Source organism: Cladophialophora bantiana (assembly GCF_000835475.1).
Source record: "Cladophialophora bantiana CBS 173.52 unplaced genomic scaffold supercont1.29, whole genome shotgun sequence".
NCBI classification, from domain to species: Eukaryota; Fungi; Ascomycota; class Eurotiomycetes; order Chaetothyriales; family Herpotrichiellaceae; genus Cladophialophora; species Cladophialophora bantiana.
The window spans coordinates 108,674-130,158 of NW_015971603.1; the positions used below are offsets into that span (position 1 = coordinate 108,674).

Sequence of the window (21,485 nt, forward strand, 5' to 3'; positions counted from 1 at the left end):
AATCATTCCTGTTCTGCTCTCGACGGCGGCACATGCGTGGCTGAAGAAGCCATTGAGCTCCTAACCCTCCTGCTACAGTGCAAGTGTAAAGGGTGGTACAAATGTCAAGGGCATTTGACCAATTCGTCACCTTCCTTTTATGATTTGTTGAAGACATAACTCCCTGGTTTCAACCGAACACAGCATTGTCGGTATGGATAGTTAGCATCGAGATAATGGGTCTAGGACCTACTACTTCTTGACGTGGTTCGCCCGAAACAATTTGCCGTATAGAAGAAGGGGAGTTGGAAGAGGTCAGCTGTTACATTATTTCAGACAGCTCTCAACATTGTCCTAAAACAGTGCTTCCTCACTTAGAACAGAAAGCCAGGATCCATTGGATTATTTGCCATCTTCGTTCAAACCGGATCTCCCTGCTTTCACAGGACTTAGTTGCTTTCACAGCTTGCTCCTCTTACCCGCCTTTTCTGCTGCAAAAGTTGCCAACGCGTCCATCAGCGGCGGACTCAACACATCATATGGCTCCAATCCGAGCTCGCGCAGTCGCTTCCGTACCTCATCCATCTTCTCTGGTGGATAGCCCTGCTCAATCAAGCTCGACACAAACGCCGCAAACTGTGGCTCCTGCCAGCCCTTTTCATCGCTCAAATCGACGTGGACGAAACTCAATCCTTTGAACGCATGGTCTTTTTCGACCGGCCCGTACATATGAACGCCACAATCGTGGCATGCCGTCCGCAAAATAGTCGCGTCCTTATCCAGCACGGCGAGTTTGTGTCCGTTCTTGGTGACACGGACATTCTCCTTTGGGATGACTGCCACGACAGAGAAGAGAGCGCCCTCGGGCTTCCAGCACTGGGAACAGCCGCAGACGTGATTATGCAGGACGTTACCCTTGAGCTCGACTTCGACCGGATCGGAACGGCAGTGGCAGCGCAGAGTGCCGCCGGGGAACTTGTCGTTGCCCTTGACGAGGCCGTGGTCGATGAGGGGATGTAGGGACGGTGCCATGGTGCTCATATCCATCTCAATTCTGGTGGGATAAAATGCAGCTGGTGACAGGAGGCAATATGTAGCTAGGGGGAACACGACTGCAGCAAGATCCTAAGGCGTTCTCGAGCAGCTTTAAATCATCAGCAAAGCATCGGGAAGACGCTGCGCACACTCCCACAAATAAGCCCCAGACCCTTGCTTCACCAAACCCGATGGTGCCGTCTTATGCTGGCATGATATGAGGGGTAAATGAATGAATGCATGCAGCTCCTTCAGGCACCTCGCTCATCTGAGCCGTTTTGAGGAAAACGATGCCCCTCAACTTCCATATCCTGAAATCCGCATGTCCGATGCAAGGTAGGAATACCCCAGAGACTCTACGGCCCTTGCAACGTAACCTCAAAAACTGAAGCGTGCTCGCACACTCGGTCGGCAGTTGCGGGGGATACACGGAAATAGCATTCACATTCGGGAGATATCGCGTCAGACTCTACAAGCGAGGTGGAGAGTAGGTTGAGTGAAGGAGTCCAGTTTCTCTGTCGACAGGCCCGCATTTGATCGTTTCTTGTCAAGAAAAGGATCTGCTCGCTGGCAAACAAGGCCAGGAAACTTCCGGCCAATCGTCCAAGAGACAGAAGAGGGGTAGAGAAAGATATGAAATTGCACTGCGAAAACCATTGATTCTCGGTAGAAGAGAGTCCGGCGAAGTGTAAGAAACTTACATCTGGCACCTCACCACTCGCCATGCATCCATGTACCAAGCCTTGCCAACACACTTGTGGAGCCAACAGCCTCTTCATCAACAGTTACAATCTACACAGCCTTGCCGACACTGGCTCAACCCCAAAACCCAAGTGATATGAATACTCTGTAGCCAAAAGGGAAGTTGACAAATATGCCTTTTCCTTTTGTGCTTTCCACAACCTCCCTCGTCTCCTTTCAAGCCAGCCTTATCTCTTCCACCCACCCATCCCTTCCATCTGCGGCCACATCTCAACGCGCGGTGCTCCGGGCGGCATTGAAGGCTCACAAGCGGCTGCCGCCAGCAGACCAGGCCACCAATCTATTGTCCCTGGCTTCCACGGCCCAAAGCTATCTACGCTACCTCGTCACGCTGGACGTGGCTCTGTCTGGCAAACCTGTGGCTGGCGAGGATATTGATATTGCACTTGCGAAGGAGCCTGAATTCGAATGGCGGCCAACCCTAGGCTCCACCGCCATCCCAGGTCGGGAGAACGAGCGCGCCAAGGGCAAGGGACTTGACTACGAGCTCTTCTTTGTGCATCATACGCTAGCGCTCATTCAGAATCTTCTGGCCAGACAGTCTCTCCTTGGGTTATACGCTTCAGTCAACCCAACACCAGAGCAACGGTTAGCACTAATTCAAAATGCCTCGAAGTGCCTTACCACAGCCCATGCGATTCATTCCTACCTTCTACTGAGGGCAAACTCTTCCAGTGACGGACCTCCAACCTTCCCACCCGCTGCGATTGACGTGTCGACGAATGTACAGTCGGCTTTGCGGCACTTGAACCATGCAGAATCCAATTTGCTCTGTGTACTAAAGGAAGACCCGTACCCTGCAATACTCGTTCAGTCACGGAACAAGGACGACAAAGAGTGGATGATCAGAGCTCCTCAGATCGAGAAGGTTCGGGGCCAAGTCTTGACTAGACTCTGCATCGGAGCAGCGCAGCATGCTTCTGCTGCTACTGTGGCACTCAAGCTCGAGGCCACAAAGGCGTCGAAAGAGCTGCTGGAATACTGTGATGGCATCCAAAGAACGTCACGAGCAAAAGCTTGCAGATTCCAGGCCCTAGAGGAGGACACCCATGCAGGCCAAATAGGCAAAGCAATCGCGTGGCTGAGGGCAGCCATGAATGAGCTAGGGTTTGAGGTAGGGAAAGATGGCTCAAAGTCTTCGGGTTTCGGCAAGCTAAAGGCGTCTTGGATTGAACGGAGAGAAGATAAACGGATCGAAAAGGGTAGCCCAACGTGGGGATTAGACGGGGGCAAGCTTGAGGAAGGCCGGATCGTTGAATATCTGGATCAAAAGTTCAACAAACAGAACGACACGATCAACGTTCAGCTGATACCAGAGTGGAGACCATTGCTGGCAATGTTGCCCAGTGGGATGAACATGGGAATGGGCGAAAAATGGAAGCCAGAAGCATTGGAGGAGGATGAATTGGCCGCGATGAGAGCTCCGCCTGAAGTCGACGAACTGGTCGCCGCAAATAGCTCTGATGAGGGCGAGGAGAGCATGGCGGTGCCAGCAGGAGCTTTCCCTGATACGCCGCGGGATTATGGCAGCAGGACGACTTATTATTAAAGACCCAAGAGGCCGTCCAAAGAGGAAAGCTGGATGAGTCAGAGCCGAAGCATCAACGCCGTATATCCAACACAGAGTACTGTTTCGGAATTCTGTAGACATGTTAGCTTCAATCTTGGATGTCCACGAGACTAGCGCAGTTGTGGAATGATGTCCAGGTATTATTGACATACGAGTATGCTGTACGCCGTGTGTGGTCACCTTGGTCGGGCTGACTAGTTGGTTGAGCGAGTTGGGCTCAGCCTTGCCCCTGAGCGATAGATGTTCACCACGCTACCCCTTTCGCGTTTCAACATTGTTTCAACCTTTTTTCCTCACCACCAATCATCCACTCAGACAAGTGATTCACAGCAACCCTCCCACTTCCCACCAGAGCTGGGTGTGGTCGAGGAGAATTATTCCCCGGTGGCCTGCTCAACAACCACTCAAACGTGCTGAGCCCACGACAATCCCGGCACCGCAGGCGACGATCTTGCAAAGGACCTCGCGTGTACCGGAGCCTCTGGTTGGATATGAGCGCTCTGGTGTAAGGCTCGTTGGTTGCGCCTGCACAACGGTTCGGAAGATGGCGTGACGAGGTCGCGACCACTGGTCCTCGTCTTTACGCGCTGTTCGATGTGGTGCTGACGGTGCAGGTGGCTTCGTCTGTGATCGGCTGTGGTGAGTGACAGGTTCCCTTTCTTTCTACTTGAAGAGCTCCGCGAGATGCAAGATCAGGAGATGCATTCATTTCTTCTGGCAGTCGCACATATCAAAGGACCGTCGGTGCGTTCTAGGAACTCTTGACGGCTTTGGCTCTCGAAGCACATTCCTCTGCGATCTGTACTGGATTCTGTGAACGAAGAACAAAGATGACACCACTATGTCTCTTCGGCATCATGACCGCGACGCTCCTCTACATAAAATCAACCTTGGCATTGCCAATGCCAGAGCCGATGCTGCCAAAAATCACTATCCGGCATGACTCGCCATCACAATCACCAACTGAGACTGGCTTGGCAGTCGAGGAATATTTCATGCCGAGCCCAGGAACGCATGGCAAACGACAGCAATATTCGCTATCAGAATCCATCAAGATAGCCCCAACCCCAGGACCCACGATACGAGTGCTAGATCGACACACACAACTCCTGCATCTCCACCAAAGGGAAAAAGAGCGCGCTCTCAGAGCGAGATTTTACCCTTTCGATGCGGGCAATAGCACGAGCGCCAGCAAGCCCCCAATAACACCATCCCCTCTTGCATCAGTTGCGTTATCGAGTTCGACCGACGGCCTCAACATCAGTTCTCCAAGCTCACAGATATCGTTGCCCAATCCTTCGAACAGCGTGCAGCCTTTCACAATCACCGGGTCTGCGACCACGCTGGGGCTGTCGAGCGCAGCATCCGCCCCAGACATTGTCACAGACACGTCACCGCCTTTGCTACCAATAGACTTGACCCTACCAGCTGCGTGGATACAGACTCTTCCTCCCACAACGGCACTATCTACACCAGTTCCCCTTGTTCCTGAACCTCAGCCGAATCTGGCAACACAGTCGTGGGTTTCCGGGACGGCAGCACCAACACCTACGACGAGTCAGAAGGTAGGAATCTCAGTCCCAAGCGAAGGGGGCAACACAGATTGCCCGTTCCAACCCGGCGTATCAACAAGCCCAGATGCAGAAACGACGCCCGATCAGACCTTCCCAGTTATCGTGACAGTTTTGCCTGTCTCGACGAGTTTCTCTGCTGGGGCGTGAAAGAGTCGACCGTGGTGTCGACATCTTGTACCGTGTTTTATGATGTCAGCAAACCCAACGGTGGCGTCCGAGTAATAATGCACTGGGAATGCGGGCAGAGTTCATGTAGTTTACTCGCCTGGAGTGTTGTACCAAGCAGGACCAGTTGCTAGACCTCCCTCCTCTCTTTTGGTTGGTTTGTTGGGTTTGAGGGGGGTTTTAGCTAGAGGTCGACCGTTGTCGGCCTTTGGGATTTAGCATCACCGCGCCAGAGCTTGATGTGGCTCGGGGTTTCAGCAAGCTCCAATGGACGAAATCTGCATTTAGGGTAGAATCACTGCGAAGGAACAGACATTCCTGCAAGACAAGAGCCAAGGGCTTTGCGCCGCGATGCGCAGAATTGAGTTAAAACTCTTAGAATAGCTGTACAGGTTGGGGATTGCTCGGCGCAGTCACCAGGACCGAATGCTTTCGAAAGCGTGGATCATGAATTGATTGATTCTAAGATGCTGTCTGAGAAGCTGCGGAGCTATCTAGCCATTTGCCACTGCCAAGCCGGCACGTGCATTCCGTGACAACTGCATACAGAAAATATATCCAGCCTAACCCACTTTGCCCACTCTTTCCTCGCAAGTAAAGGCACTGGTACCCTCTCAGCGGACCTTCTTCTACAGTTTTAACTTTTGATGATGAGGTGTTTATGACAGTGATGGTATGATCAATTTACAGGCCATTCCCTTAGAGCAATGGAGGCGCCCAAAGTCCGAGCTGGGTACATAGATACATAAACACGTGAGGGTCTATGATAGTCGCATCGAGGAGAGACTCTTCTTTGTGCACAGAGGAAGAGAAGAGGACCTGCTAACAATGTTGCGCCGTATCGGACGATCGGCAGTGTCCACAGGATTTGTTGCATCGCCGTCCTTCTTTCATACACTTCGACCCTACAAAACCTCCCCCACGATCTTCGCGGCCTCCTTATACGTCGCCAACAACTTTTCACACTTCTCCCTCTCCTTTTTGATCCCGTCGTCCTCGTACAACAACTCACCAAATAACTCCTCCTTGTATAGCTCGCTGACCAGACGATTCTGCACTTCATCCCTCGAATGGTTCACAAGTAAGTGCATGATGGCTTTCGGCACTTGGTCAGCGATGGTCTCGCGTACGATGTTGAAATAGCTTGAGATTAGACGACGGATCAGCTCGGTTTCCAGAGCTTCGCGCTCAGTCAGAATAGGCTCTGCATTTTGCTCGGGCTGGAAAATGTGCATGTTAGCAAATGATACAAGAAATCGTGGGCATAATTCACATACGAATAGCAAGCTAGAGTCGCCGTACTCCGAACCCGGCGCATAATCGTCATGCAGCGTCGGTGGATACACAGGCGATCGATCCGTGAAGCTTCCACGATCCATCCGCCGCCTGCTCTGCGAGAAGCTCGGTTCGACACTGTGACTGACATGTCTTTGAGCCACCGAGGCCGAGGACGGAACAACGGCTGGGCTGCCTTGTAGTGACGCCCCTGGTAACCCGCCTTCCTTTCCAAAGAAGTAATTCAGGAACGAATCTCTCGCTGCGCCTGCTGAGCCCGCAGCAGCCGAAATGCTGCCGAGGCCATTTTCGCGCTCACGAGCTACAGTCGGTGACATGCTGCGACTCAGCGTCGGGTGTTTCCTATTTGGTAACGAAGTAGGCTTGTCTTCCTGTTCGGCATCTTCTTCATCTGGGGTGGCGGCGCCGTTAACTCCTAATTGCTTCATGCGCTGCTTCTCTCGTTTTCGTCTCTCCTCGGCTTGCGCAGCTTTCTTGTCTTTCTCGTTCTTGCTTGCAATGACAGAAGACATTGCCGCGGCCGCTCCAAGGAAGTTCGGATGGTTCGTGTTGATGTATGCGCGTTGGATTGCAATAAGTGACTCGACATAATTTGAACAAGGACCAAGCCGCTCTCGCAGCAGATCCGAAACCACCTCGATGAGCTTGGCTTGTAACCTGGGAAATCTGGACAGCTCCGTAGATCCGCATGTATGGCATATCTTGATCAGCTCTTCATAGACCAATTCTACACACCGCTGACTGGGGATTTCCAGCAACTTAATTTGTGGTTTCACCAGTAGATCAAAGGCGAGTTCAGGAACGAAAAGACTCGGTCGCGGCCCAGTGGAGTTGCGGATAGCGGTTCGGATGTCGAGAACAGATAGGTTGTGTGTAGGATCAATGGTTTCTAGAGAGTTGCCGAACACAGAATTGAAGATATAGTATATTCTGGCACCACCACAGAGCTCTTTTGTTGATATTTCTGAAGACGTGCCATCAATGGAGGAGATGAATGATGTCGCGAAGCGAGTCATGAGTTGAAGGATCAGCGATCCGCGGTGTTCCTTGCCGCTGAACTGCTTGCTTCCATAAGAAGCCAGCTCTTGCTGTGTCTGGCCCATCAAAGTGTTCAACCGCGCCTTGATGTCGGGTAACCGATCCCGGATGTGGCCCATGAGAGTTGTGTTCAGGGTTTTTGCAAGGTATTGCGTTCCGCACCTTGTTGCCATATTCCGATAGGCGGGATGATGCCTGAAAAATTCCGCCTCCGACCTGAGAGCGTCAGACATGGGTTTATTAGTTTGGATATCCTGTTGGGATCGGTTGACCACGCCAATGAATCCAAGCTTCAGCGGGTACACGCGACCTGACAGGATATCCAACGCGTTCGTGCCATGATCCATCAAATCCAATTTTGTCAGGACACCAATGGTCCTTCTTCCCATGGGGTCAACATGCCGAGCGAGCTTTAGGGCTTCTGAGTTGACAATGTCAACGTTTGCAGGAGAGACGGCGAGGATGATGCTGTTTGGTTTGGCAATGTATTCAGAGATGAGTGTTCTCGTTTGCTTCTCAATGTCTGACGGTTGATCGCCAATAGGGACCTTGGTCAATCCGGGCAGATCGACCAAGGTGAGGTTGAGGACGTGCGGAGAAAAGATCTTGAGGTTAATGGGCTGCCTGTTGATGCCCTTGTTGTTCCCTGCTATTCTTGCCGTTTCATTTTCGATCTCGGCTCGAACCTGATTGAAATCCACGAACTTGCGACCTGGGATATGGTGAAACTCTGCCCACTCTCCGTGTTCTGCCACGCTGGCCGCCGTATGGGGGATGTGCACATCGCCATTGCCATTGGTATTTGAGTCATCATCATCCGGAGGGATGTTGATGAGTTGCAATATCAGGGGTCGACGAGTAACAATGCCACTTCCACGGGGAAGAAAGTCCCGGCCAACAATGTTTTCAAGCACAGAGGATTTCCCCGACGACTGGGAGCCGACAACGACTATCTGGGGGAGATCGAGGGAGTCATTGCCTATGGTGTTGAAGACAAGGTCTTGGAGCTTGTTGACAGTGCGCAGGAGGTCATCACCGAGGGTGGTCATTGTTGATGACCGTGGTCGCAACCAGCTAGGAGAAGTGTTTCAGAGGCGAAAAGCGACCGCAAAGAAAATAGATGGTTGACCTGGTAGATGGCCACACAACAACAGGGTTTTACAGAGAAGCCAGCGAGGTAAAGGAAGTAGAGAATGCCGAACACGACAGGATTGTGGCGAGGCTGTTGGTCAGATGGCCAGCCACAGGCACATGTTTACTGCTGCGTATCGTATCTTCGAGAGGATGCAAGTTTGCAGATGCTGATGCTTGCGAGGAACGCGGCGAGGCGAGGCGAGGCGATGCGGGTCGCAGGTCGCAGGTCGCAGGCGCAGGCAGGTTTCGCGGAGGGCGAGAAAAATAAATGGAATGACGAGCATATGCTCAGTGGATGTCACCAACGCGGCCATCAGTGGGTACAATGGCCCGAGATTCCCATGTCAGACAGAATGATTAAATCATTGGTGCTATGGCGCCTCTCCTCTGACGTCGTCCCTTTCTTAGTCCCTCTCCATGCAAGCTACTCACTGGCTGCACACCTGCATGGTACTAGGTATGAACCAAGTCAAAGCAACACAACAGACCCTGAGGCGGGGTCAATATTACGACATGCACAATGAGAACAGGCTCATTTTCCATGGGTGAGCGTGGCAGGTCTCGGAACTGACTCCCATATCTTTGAGTTCCTGGTATCTAAAGAACTTGAATCCCATCACCATCACTGCAGCCATGCGTCTCGCACCTAGCTTTGCCCTTGCCATCACTGGCCTGCTGTTGGCAACCCAAGGATCAAGTCACCCGGTCGACAACACCATGCGAATTTCCTTCACCAATGGGCAGCTTCAGAAGCCTTTCCCCGATGCCCCCTATGCCTTTTCGACCATCAGAGATGTCCTACTAGATCACAGCATCATCGGCGACGTCCTTGACGACTTTGAACCGTCCTACTACCTCGACATCACCTACCCAAAATCTCACGAGACGGTCCTCTTGGGCGATGACATCCCTGTTGAATCCGTGTCCAAACGACCCATCTTCACTTTTCACTCAATAAATTCTCTGGTCGGTACGGAAGATGCGAAGAAGTCTACCTTCACCCTAGTCTTGACCGACCCTGACGCAAAATCTCGCAACAACCCAAAGTGGTCTGAAATGTGTCACTGGATCCTCACCAACCTGACCACGCCCATCCCGGAGCCTTCATCAATTTTGCACCTTGTGAAAGCCAAACCTGGAGAGCTCGAGGAGTATCTTCCACCAGCTCCACCCCCGAAAACGGGTGCTCATCGATATGTTTTCGTCTTGTTAGAAGGCACCGCCTCAAACCTGGAACCGCCCGCCGATAGGAAGCACTGGGGCTATGGCAAGCCCAGACATGGTGTGCGGGACTGGGCGCAGGACAATCATTTGACGGTTGTGGGTGCGAACTTCTTCTATGCTCAAAATGAGAAGCAGTAGGCCGATATCATCAATGAGGCAATTCCTTTTTCGGCGACCAAACAACCTCTTTCATATCCGACCTTCCTGAAGAAGCTGTATCTCTGCTAACCCTCTCCACACTTCATCCACCGCTTCTGTTCCCTGCTTCAAATGCTTTTCAATCGCCCCTGAGGAAGCCACCTCAGCTGCCTCGGCTGCAAATATCCACGAATCAAGGCGTTTTGATACCTTATCGTCCATCCCCGCTGTCGCTTCCTGTTGTTGCTTGTTCCCGAAAGTAGATGCGGTGTGCATAAAGCGTCCGGAGCGAACGAGGATTGGAAAAGCTTGCAGGAGCTGGCTCTCATCGCTGAGCCGCTCAAGCATGTTGATTGTAGTTGCAGATTCTTTCTGCAACTGCTTATCCACAAACACGAGGTGGGAGGACGACATTCTTTGTTGCTGCATGGATGGGAGCAAACGTTTTTCAATCATATTTGTGAGATTGGTTCCTTGGGTTGTGAACGCTGCCTCCATTGCCTCGTTGCCTCCTTCGATATCTCTTGACTCTTTCTCAGGCAAAGGAGCTCTTAAGTTCGCCACAGTAGAGAGCAGCTTTTTCCGTGCATCAATATACCGCTCATATTGAGTGCTAACCCGCTTGTCCAAGTCCTCTTCGGTTTCTAGCGAGTCATCCGCACCCTCATCGTTCAGCACATCAGTACCGTCTTGACACCTGTCCAGGACCTCCTGTAGCCATGTAGTCAATTCCTTTCTCGCCGCTGACATGGCGATAAGATATCGCTCAGCTGTAATGTTTCCGAACTCTTGATTGCCCGATATAGCCCGATCTAACAGCGTCTCCTGTTGCATCGCCTCATGTTTAGCTTGTACCACGGCCATTTCGAGAGCTTGAATGGATCGTATGATCGACTTCGCGAGGGTTCCTTGCCCATTCGTGGAGGAGAAAGTTGCAGCCTCTGATTCAGTAGCAGTGGACCCCAACTGGACCAAGGCCGGACCAGAGGAGATTTTGATAGTATTCACTTCATCATTCATTGCCATCAATTGCGCATTTCGCTCTTTCAAACGCAAGAATTCAAGGTGATGATCGAGTAAAGTCGCCTTATCCGATGCTGGCCGCGCCGATTGATCCGTGCTACGGGTCTGCGAAGCAGAACTTGCAGCCTCTTCGTATCTGCGCTTTGCTGCGACGTTTGCCCGAACTGCCTGGAGATATTCGTCTCTTAAATCATCACCCAGTTGCGGTGGTTTCCGCACGCCGCTTGCGGCATCGTCATGGAATTGGTGTTTGCGACTCTCTTCTACCTCATGCGCAGGGTAAATATAGGTGTCGAACGTCGTCGAGAGTTTCTGGAGAAGCGTGGCAGCGTCCAAATCTATTTCCATCATGATCAAGCAATAACTTAGATTGTGTTGTATTTGACTGCTGAGGGCCTTTGTCATTTGTCCGGGACCACTTGGTTCTCTCTAGCAGACTGGAAAACCCGTTGGGGACCGTGGATGGACTTCTCTGCACTCAGGAGTTCAAGATCGAAATTGAACCGCAACTTCCAGCTTCACCGGTTAGCTATCGATAAGCATTCATTTCGATCCAAAGTCGAGATTTCCAGAGCTAGTGTCATGCGACAACTACTGATAATATGATCTTTGTAGGGGGGAAATATCCAAAACAAGTGAGTTCAGATCTACTGGTAGAAAGCTGTGTGGACACTTGATCTGAATAACGCATACACCTGGCCAATCCAGGCACAAACTTGTCCTACTATTAAAAGGCGTACGTACGTAGTGAGATTTCCGACAATTACAAGGGAGACGATATATATACAGGCATGAGGATGTCCACATTTAGAGAGCCTGTTGTGGGCTGTGAAAAGTAACAATCATGACCAGACCTCGGAGTATGTGGAGTTCGAGATGATGCTCTCTCGCTCTGCAGATGGGGAGGATCAGGCATAAAATAATTTCCCCCCTGAATGCTTGCTCCTACAACCCCCAGCACGAGACTGAGCATCACAGATTCCTTCGCACTGAATTTTTTTGGGGGGGTTTTGTCATGCACCATTACCTCTCCCTGCCTCTTTTGTTGGGGTTGACTCGCTATGTTCAGGTTCTAAGATCGCAGCCCCCTGGATATGTTGTATTCCCTGGCTGCTCCGCACCTGTCATCTTGCAACTGAGAGGTTTACCAATTGATCATCGCTCGAGGCGTTCTTCATGAGCACACTGCTGTTTGGCTTGATCGAGCAGCATTTATCTTGACGAGCGGTTCCCAAGGACCAAGCGATTTGCTTCGCGATCATTCTGTCTGTGAAGCCGGCTGTAGGTGCTGGGATAGCTTTCCTTCTTCCATTGCCTACTTTTCAAACTCGGGTTTCAGGGAATATTGATAATCTGGGCGGCGGGCGCGCTGGCTACCTCCACACCTGCGTCTTTTCTGCTCCGGTAACACGGAGTCAAGTGGAGACGCAAGAAAGACGAGGGCGCTGTCAACCGGCTCCCTCCTCACCACGTTCTCGTCTTCCGAGTGGGAAATGCCATTTTCAGCGCCAATTATGGTTTGCCACAAACATTCTTATGGTCGTTTGTGGCGAGCATCTTTCACCCCCCAAGTCCAAGATCGGTTTGTTAATGGCCGCACTGAATGTTCGCAGTCAGGCTCCTGGTTCGGACTTATGAGTAATGGAAATATTCTGTAGTACAGATGTTGATGACCAACATTAACTGTCTCCTTGCGGTTGGTTATGGGATCCTCTAACCCTAATTTGTTGTTCCGGGGGAGGTATCCCCATAATCCGGAGTGGTCATGGATCCTGGGCGGGTAGGTTTCCTGCAGTTTAAGGTGGATTTGTGAGGTCAGTTGGGAGACGGCAGGAATCTTATAACGATGCTGTCCACACCGCTTAATTCTTTGGTATTTGGAGCCCAGGAAGCGGACTTGGATATGGCTGGGGAGGATTCATTGCAGTTCACCCAATCAAGCACGGCTCCCTCGGTTCCGGTGAATTGGTGTATGGCACAAAGTGCGGCCGTGTTATCCTCGCCAACGGGGCTGCGGCTGCATTCGGGTGACAGAGGATCCATTTTGAAGACGGCAAGGATGCTATGATATATGGTGTGTTGGGGTTAGCCGATTGAAGGCGATAGAAATCCTAATCAGGTTGAGATGTTAACCTTTTGCGGAGTCGTCAAACCAAAACCAGTCCTCACGCGTCTTTGGTTGTGCTATGCAGCATTCAGACATTCGTTCAGCCGCGGTGATCGCTCAATCATTGTTTCCTGTGTGCTTCTTTGCTTCCGTCAGCCGTCGCATGAGTTCACGACAATCTTCGCCTTCTTTCCCCTCAATTTCGATCGCCCTCTCTAGCCATTCAACGGCATCCTGCCAGCGTCCCATCTCCATCAGACATCTTCCTCCGACAATGTATGATTTCGCGTTACCGGGGACCTTTTCTCCATTGGGACCGGTACCAGGGCCTCGTTTGCACTCAATACTGCACTCGGCATCTTTCAGACCTTCGACCCAGTTCTGGAGGTCGGCATTAGCAGCAGCTCGAGAGAGATACATCAAAGCAAGCTCTTCTCTAGCCAGTCCCATCGGCTCCCAGCCTGGTCGCACCGCGGCCATATCTATCCCAACTCCGAGGAGGCGGATCGCATCTGCATGTTGACCTTTGCGTGAGGATGCCACAGCTGACTCTCGCAATTTGTGGATCTGGCCTGATCGTTTGGGATTCACCGGTAGAGGAGGCGGTGGGATATTGTTCGGGGTCTCGAGCGACTTAAAAGACGTGTGTAACTTGTTGATATTGGAGATGGCGTCTTGCAGCGCCCTATCTGAGGAGAGGGCGGAGATCTGTTTCGTCTGGGGGTCGATGTGGAGTGGAAGGTGCGTATATGTCTCTAGAGCGTCGTCGGTCGAAGCCATGGCTGTTCTACAGCGGCAAGAAGCACGAACAAGGGTTTGAAGTGAAAGTCTGCGATCAAGGGATAAGCAAGATAAGGAGCGACAGTATTAAAGTCGAAAGGTTAGCAGAGACTCAACAAGTCAATGTGTCCTTCGTGCGGAGAGTCTTGGCAAGGAAAGCTGAGTCAATGAGGACTGAGCTCTAGGTCCCGAGTAAAGGCCCTTGATGCCCCTAGGATGCGCTGAGTTCACGTGCCAAGTGACTCTGGCTGTGCTTGTGCTTGGCAGTTCCCTTGCCCTCCCTCTCACCTGCTCACTCCCCCTCTTACGCCTTTTCAACTTTTCGACTTTTCGACTATTTTTCCTATACCCTACTTTGAAATGTTCTTGGAATTCAGAGGTCTTGGCTAGGCCGCCATTTCCAGTCCAACATTGTCACACACGCTCAACTCAATACTCGCTGGACGCCGAAGCTCATTCTAGCACGTGCTACTGGGTAATCCAGTTGCCGCTCGTCAGGCAGAGTCAACGCCGACAACTGGGGACTTTCAGAGCCGCGGAGATGAGTCCTATTTCGATACGTAAAACAAGACAAAAAATTCTCTGTTATCCCTGTTTTCCGGACCATTTCAATTTGATTTACGTACCTGCCACCTTGCTACCGACAACCGCGACAACCGCAACAACCGCAACAACCCTGGAATAGATTTACCAAGTAGAGTGACCGAACCAGTTGCGCGCCATTTTGGCATTTTCACCCAAGAAAGGTCCCTTTGATCAACGTTGTCGGGTCCTTAGAGATGTCCCCCTTTGCGAAGACTCCGCTCGACGCTTTAGTTCGGAATATGTTGTTAGCTGGGCCGATCTACAGGCTCATGTGTGTGAAAGGTTGGCCGCCTTTGTCGTTTGGGTCAAAGGGCTTCCTGCGTTTTGGTTTTTCCTCGCCTTCGTTCGATTTCTAATTGGGGTATCGGAAAGGCCGCTCGGTGAGATCTTGGACGTTGAGATTTGCCGGGCCCATTTAACTTTATATTTAATCTAGCTATCCTACCACTTCTGGGTTATTGATTCATACTCACGAGGACTTCTTGGGTTCAGGCGTAATGGCTCTGTGCAAGACAAGCCCAATGATTTGCAATCCAGGGAAAACTCTTTTGCCGGCTCCAACAGCCCTTGTCTAGATTCGCCAGTGGCTATGTTGGGAAGGCAAGAGAGAGGGTGTATACTTTCTGAAATGTTTCCCCGCGGAATCTTTGACATCACCTGAGGTTTCGACACCGATCTATTCCGGCTCCTCGCTGGGGAAAGCCAGTTGATTTCTACGCTAATAAAGCTAAAGATTCCACTATCCGAGACGTACTACGACGTAGCCGCCACAAGTATATTCATAATGTCATCCCTCAACTATATAAATGGTCAGTTTTGTGTGTCCTATCTCTTCGATATACTTAGCGTTTCATTTGCATAACCCACCAGGAACATGGCGAGCAAGGTGATCCGAAGTCAAACGTTGACGGGCTCCAACAATCCAGCCCGCCTGTTGCTGCGATCTGTCACTGTTAGAGTTTCGGGGACTCTAGCAGCAAACTCCAATATCAACCGCAAACTCTTCAACACCTCTTCGAAGCTTCAAGCTGAGGCTCTTAGCGAGCAACAAAAAGCCATCGTCAAATCGACAGCTCCGGTTTTGCAAGAACATGGAGTCGCGATCACAAGTGTTTTCTACAAAAGGCTCTTAAGCAATCACCCGACTCTCAGCAATATATTCAACACCGCTCACCAGGAGACCGGTGCTCAGCCAGCTGCTTTAGCACATGCTGTTTGGGCCTATGCCAACAATATCGATAATCTGGGGGCGCTGGCAACTGCTGTCTCGAGAATAGGGAACAAACACGCCAGCCTAGATATCCAACCAGACCAATACCCAATCGTGGGCGAGGAATTACTCGCTTCGATCAAAGAGGTGCTTGGTGAAGCTGTGACAGAAGAGGTAATCGACGCATGGAAAGCGGCCTATGGACAGCTTGCAGACATCTTCATCAATTTCGAACAGGATCTCTACAGGCAAGCTGAGAACACAACCGGCGGATGGAATGGATGGCGTACATTCACTGTCGCGAAGAAGGTGCACGAAAGTGATGAGATCGTCTCTTTCTACCTCGAACCGGCCGACAAAGGGCCTCTCCCCGGGTTTAAGTCGGGCCAATATGTCTCTGTAAGGGTCTTTTTGCCGGAATTAGGGATTTATCAACCGCGACAGTACAGCTTATCCGACATTCCAGACGGTAAGCATTTCCGGATATCTGTGAAGAAAGAGTTCGCTAGGGGACAGATTCCCGCTGGCAGGATCTCGAACGTGCTACATGAAGATGTTCCCGAACGAGCACAGCTCGATGTCAGCATGCCGCGCGGAGACTTCTTCCTGGATCTCGACGCAGAGACACCTGTGGTCCTAATCAGTGCCGGTGTGGGAATCACGCCCATGCTGTCCATGCTCGGTACGGTCATAGGCCAAAGCACAACTCGCCCCGTCAGCTTTATTCACGCTGTCCGCAGTGGGCATGTCCACGCTATGAAGGACTATCTCTCACGCGTGATGGGAAAAAACCCACAGGTCCAAAAGGCCGTGTTCTACGAGCAAATTGATGAATCTGATAGGAAGGGGGTCGACTATGATTTCGAGGGCAGGATCGAGCTCGATAAGATCAAGGATATTGCCTTGCTCCCTGACGCCCAATACTATCTTTGCGGGCCTATCCCATTTATGCAGCTTCAGCAAAAAGCATTGGAGGCATTGGGCGTTCCGAACGAGCGCATCCATTCCGAGGTCTTCGGGTCAGGTGTTGCATAAGTGAGAAAGATGTGCATAAATGCAACTGAGACCTACACGAAAAGGGAAGTGATGGGAAAAGTACGGAGAACAGACTTCGAATAATGTCGTGGCCATCAGTTTCGCTCAGCAACGTGGGATCTTTATTTCGTCTACTTGGCCTATTTATTGGTTTCAAGACCAGGTCATTTCAGAGAGATCAATTCCAGATGTAGGTGTGTATAATGATGTACAAAAGTGTATTGAGATTAATTGAATCCACATGGTCTGGGAGGCTGCTTTGAGAGCCATAATTACTAGTGTTTTGGCATAATTTACACTATAAGTACCGAGTACAGGGTACCTTGAGGGTACCTAGCAAGATCTTATTTTGTTCTCACCCTCTGCTCTCAGATAATAAATCTTCAGCCATGCCATTTACCGTCATCGCACGTCACTTGGTTGACGTTTGATTTTGCGCAGTGGCTGCTGCTTGCCTTTGCTGTCGAATTGAGGCTGCACAGTTCGCAATTGCGGCCCAGGGTTAGGGTTAACATGGTACGCGATACCGGACAGATGGTGTTTCCACCTAATAATTCTTCATAACCGCGCATAATGGTGCTGACACCGTCGTAACCTTGAATGCCACTCCTGCGGAGTTCGTTGGCCGTTTCATCGACTGTTTGTGCGAATAGGAGAAAGTTACACTCGCTCATAAGGACAAGTTGGCCCCTTTTCCGTCCCAGCGAATACCACGCAAATAGAGAACATCCATCTACACCAGATAGTTGCTGATACGCAGAGTACCTCTCCTTTCCGATTCTGTTTAGGTGTTTGATTCCGTGACGAGCCCTGAGACCCAGAGATCGAATCGCTCGAATAGGCTCTCGTTCAAGTAGTGATTGGTCGAAAATGAAAGTGATTGTCGCGAATTTCGAGGGAGAAATATTTGCTTGTGGGAAAAGCACCGTATGTTTCATCCATCGTATCTGTTTCCCACCGATTAAGTTATAATAAGCAGAATTGCGTATGGCGAGTCTATCTACCACGATAGGATGTAATCCTGCTTTTCCTTGAGAATTCTAATGATGAATGCGCCAGCTGTCCTCCCAGAGTTTGACAGCATTGACTAGCAAGGTATCAGGGACCTACGCAGAGCAGTAGGTGTAGAGAATTGGAGTAGCTGAATGCCTTGTTCTATATCATGTAGTCCTATTGACAACGACTCAATGCTTAAGAAAGAGGAAGAGTTCTCTCTCACCCGAATCGGGTGAGAGGAAACTCTTTGTAGCTTCCCCTCTTTTCTGTCACGTGAAAAAGGGTAAGGCGACGTTAACCGATAGCCTTATCAGCTAATAGCCTCCTACTTTAGCTCTCCTTTACATATACTTCAACCATCCTTAGCCTTATCCTTTTCTTCCTATATCACCTACCCGATTCGGGTGGAGAGAGTAGGGTACTTGGGGACAACGGTGAGCTCGTGACATAAGGTTAAAGTGTTTAATTCTACTGGGTTGGGGAGCGGTCGATAGGAGGTCCACCGAACAAACATAACACTGCAAAGCAGTTATAACTATTAATAGCCCAAACGAGCTGATATGTCTGACAATCATTTCCCATTCAGAAGATCTTGTAGCGCTTGACATATCGTGGTTTGGGGGCGCGTATGAGGGCTTTTGGCTAACCACGCAGCTTGCGAAGCCATCCATTCTTCTGTGAGATGCCGCTCTGTGTATAGGACAATATCTGTTATAATTGCAAGCGATTGATTCGCATGTATCTTGTACCAGCGTAGCGAGACGGCAGAGACAAGTCATTCAGTCCATAGCCTGCACTAAAGAGTGCAATGTTCGCCTCAAGCACAAAGCTTTGCTTCCGATATAACGACCAAAAGTTGGTCGGAGGCTAGCGTGGTACTGCCCTGGTGCCGGAGACGTTATTGGACGAGGTGACTACTCGGCGGGTCATCCTGTGAGGTTGCTGTTCCTTCTAGAAAAAGTGATGAAGGAGGTGAAGTATCCGGAAATACCCAATCCTGTAGAAAATCTAGATTGACATCACCACTTCCAACATAATTTGGCTGAGCTTGCGACATGTCAGTGGCTTGAGTAAATCCTGACGTTTGGAACTCGCCTCCATGCGCCTATCGAGGGTGTAAAGGTAAAGACGCCTGAATAAATTGGACTTCCCCGACATCCTCGGAAGAACACAGGGATAGAGATCATCAGTTCTCTACAGAAGAGTCTCCACGTCCAGTTGCGGGTCTACATCGAAGCCTTTTTCCTGTTCTCTGGTGACCATGGGTTGTCGCGAAGTTCGACTGACATTCCCCAGTACTAAAGGTTCCGCAGGCGATAGTGAATCCTGTGAGACATCAGCCTTAGATTTGGCTTCAGGGTGCCATGATTAGCACGCTCTGCTGGCAAACGCTGACGGAACTTCTGGCCTCCGGACACAGCCTCATACGCCAAGTTCAAAGAAGGATGAGATGTTCATTGATGTCGCAAAATCACGTGCTTGCGCCCCGAAGACATACCTCATGCTAAAGCATGTAAACGGGTTTTCACCACGATCTGTAACGGATGTCTTTCGTTTATCGTAAGACCCGTAGACTTAGAAGGTGCCACTTACGAGATCGTTGATGACGACGGAGGTGCTCAGCCCAGCCAAATCGCTGAGGGCATATCGGACATTTGAAGTTACGCGATATTCTCGAGTCGCCGGCCATGATTGTAGCAGGGCACTTTAAATTTCTAAGTGGCTGGAATCAGGCTCACGATATTGGCAGCATAGTCCTGGGATGTTAAGGCCCAAAAGTCTGAGAGCCCCATCCATTAGAAACATGGAAAGCTCCGCAAACACTTGGCCAGCTAATTTATTGGGAGAAATTGATTCCAAGAGGGTTGGACGAAACTACCTCTGGCCTGGCAATAAGGCGACAAATGTTGTTTCGATTGTCAGAAGCCACAATGCTGTGGGGCCATCCCAAGCTGAAGGGCGTCCATAAAAATATAGTTTGCTGTCCGCCTACTCTGCTTCAATTGAGTCCCAGACCGAAAGTTTCCCGTCTAGTCCGCCAATTTGAGTAAAGGTAAGGAATCAAACCGATCCAAGTAGAACGGCTGGCTGTACGGTCTCCAGGAACCAAATAGGTGTCAGGCTGTGACACTTCATTTATCGTTAGGACAAAACTTTCAAGGTAAATTACCCTAGCGGTATGCATAGTACATTCATTATTCCAAATTGCAACATCCTGCTCTGTCCAATGCATCCTCGCAATGCTGTAGTGGTTTGTCGTGATCAGTCTCGTGATACAATCGCGAATGAGTGTGTCCTCATGACCATATACATCGTTGATCTTCATCCAATGGATCCCGGTCCCGCAATAGTGCCTCCCGACCCGTGACTGGGTGCATGTACCAAAGGGTGTGTATGAATAATCATACTCCCAACGTTGAGAGGATATCCCCCGGGCTCTATAATTTCACATCCGTCTTCCTCGCTAGCTCTTGGCAAGATTGTTTGACAGCATGTCTGCGTTAGAGTTTCCAGGTAACTCCTGAACCTCGGTGAACTGCGGCCATACCTGCTCCAGCTTTAGCTCTGAGTTCTGCAAATACAATGCTCTAGTCTCCAAACATTTCATCCATGTTAACCCAAATGGTATCGCCATCTGCCGGACGGTCGATTCGATGCGCAGGAAACTGAAGTCTGCCGGGTTTCTCTCCCAGAGCACTGTACAACTCAGTCAGTCGCCAGTGATGTTACCTCGAACACAGGTCGGGCTATCACTGTGCCATTCTCTTGCGAGCTCTCGGGGCTCTGCAGACTCATGGAGATTGAGGGTTGGTGTTGACAGGGTCGCGGGAGCGCCACTGTGGCAAACCACCTGAGACGCTAGGCGTTACATCAACTGCGCAAACTGCCTCAACCTCGTTGTTCTTGCAGACCTGTGATAGGATGGCGACGGAATAGAAGGTTTCAGGAATGCTCTTATTGTTACAGGCTAATGTAGTAATCAGGCAGAGTCTCTCTGAATAGCCAGGGGGACAGAACACAATCAACCAGATAGGTCCACAACTGTTCTGCGTTCAACAGCTGGTATGTGCTTGTACATCTTCTTTGCTGCTTCAGCATTGATCCAGCAACTTCCAAAAATCAGCAGACTCAATAACGAGAAGAAGGGTATTATACATGTCGGCATCTTTCGTTCCGTCATTCATAGGGAGATAGTTCGGATCCCTGAGGATGGGGAAAACATGCAATCCATTTTCTGGTGATCTCTTGGTCAGTCGACCCAGAAGGTCAGTGGGGCGTTCCTGTTCCTGAATTGCCAAGTCGTGCTGGAGTACTTGGAAGAAGACAACTCCGCGCTCACATATGGTGACTGTGAAATGCACGAAGCTGCCGCTCGAAATCTGTGGCGAGTAAGATATCCTTGAGCTTGGCCGTCGGATATTCACGGCCAATGAGTGGTGTCACCTCGACATATTCAAGATAATCAAATGAGCTAGAGTTCTCCAAAGGCCCGTAGAGCAATCGGTTGCAAGCAGAGACAGATCCCATGCTGTTTAAATTTCCCCGTAACTGAGTGGTTTGCTATATCAGATCTGAACGACGTGGTTCTTGACCCAGAGTCATGTTTGTACCATTTATATATTTGATGAAGCGGGCGGGGGCGCGCGGACCAGGAGGACGGGGTGGGAAGAGGGCGGTCATCGAGAGAGTTGGAGTTGACTCCTGCTCTGATCCGAGTTATCAAACCACTTTCATGTAGACAACCTGGCGCTGCTTCATCGGTACCACATTCAAGAAGTAGGATCCCGAATGGTCACTCATCCTCACCGAGCAATAATCGAATCGACTCCGCTG

The 21,485-nt window shown here is 50.5% G+C and overlaps 8 protein-coding genes across 8 annotated transcripts; 4 read left to right on the forward strand and 4 right to left on the reverse strand.

Annotated features, from left to right (window-relative positions):
- Positions 1-438: 438 nt before the first annotated feature.
- On the reverse strand, positions 439-1,026 carry Z519_12410 (S-(hydroxymethyl)glutathione synthase; the record flags this gene model as incomplete). Its single annotated transcript, XM_016770116.1, has 1 exon — positions 439-1,026. One exon carries the CDS (start codon positions 1,024-1,026, stop codon positions 439-441), a length of 588 nt encoding a protein of 195 aa, XP_016613614.1.
- An 862-nt stretch (positions 1,027-1,888) lies between these two features.
- Positions 1,889-3,325, forward strand: Z519_12411 (uncharacterized protein; the record flags this gene model as incomplete). Its single annotated transcript, XM_016770117.1, has 1 exon — positions 1,889-3,325. The coding sequence occupies one exon, from the start codon at positions 1,889-1,891 to the stop codon at positions 3,323-3,325; it is 1,437 nt and encodes a 478-aa protein (XP_016613615.1).
- An 878-nt stretch (positions 3,326-4,203) lies between these two features.
- Positions 4,204-5,067, forward strand: Z519_12412 (uncharacterized protein; the record flags this gene model as incomplete). The annotated part of the gene is made up of 1 exon (XM_016770118.1): positions 4,204-5,067. The coding sequence occupies one exon, from the start codon at positions 4,204-4,206 to the stop codon at positions 5,065-5,067; it is 864 nt and encodes a 287-aa protein (XP_016613616.1).
- A 923-nt stretch (positions 5,068-5,990) lies between these two features.
- Z519_12413 (uncharacterized protein) lies at positions 5,991-8,468 on the reverse strand (the record flags this gene model as incomplete). The annotated part of the gene is made up of 2 exons (XM_016770119.1): positions 5,991-6,305; positions 6,363-8,468. 2 exons carry the CDS (start codon positions 8,466-8,468, stop codon positions 5,991-5,993), a joined length of 2,421 nt encoding a protein of 806 aa, XP_016613617.1.
- Positions 8,469-9,186: 718 nt separating this feature from the next.
- Positions 9,187-9,915, forward strand: Z519_12414 (uncharacterized protein; the record flags this gene model as incomplete). The annotated part of the gene is made up of 1 exon (XM_016770120.1): positions 9,187-9,915. One exon carries the CDS (start codon positions 9,187-9,189, stop codon positions 9,913-9,915), a length of 729 nt encoding a protein of 242 aa, XP_016613618.1.
- A 51-nt stretch (positions 9,916-9,966) lies between these two features.
- Positions 9,967-11,289, reverse strand: Z519_12415 (uncharacterized protein; the record flags this gene model as incomplete). Its single annotated transcript, XM_016770121.1, has 1 exon — positions 9,967-11,289. One exon carries the CDS (start codon positions 11,287-11,289, stop codon positions 9,967-9,969), a length of 1,323 nt encoding a protein of 440 aa, XP_016613619.1.
- A 1,873-nt stretch (positions 11,290-13,162) lies between these two features.
- On the reverse strand, positions 13,163-13,825 carry Z519_12416 (uncharacterized protein; the record flags this gene model as incomplete). The annotated part of the gene is made up of 1 exon (XM_016770122.1): positions 13,163-13,825. One exon carries the CDS (start codon positions 13,823-13,825, stop codon positions 13,163-13,165), a length of 663 nt encoding a protein of 220 aa, XP_016613620.1.
- A 1,459-nt stretch (positions 13,826-15,284) lies between these two features.
- On the forward strand, positions 15,285-16,655 carry Z519_12417 (uncharacterized protein; the record flags this gene model as incomplete). The annotated part of the gene is made up of 1 exon (XM_016770123.1): positions 15,285-16,655. One exon carries the CDS (start codon positions 15,285-15,287, stop codon positions 16,653-16,655), a length of 1,371 nt encoding a protein of 456 aa, XP_016613621.1.
- Positions 16,656-21,485: the final 4,830 nt, after the last annotated feature.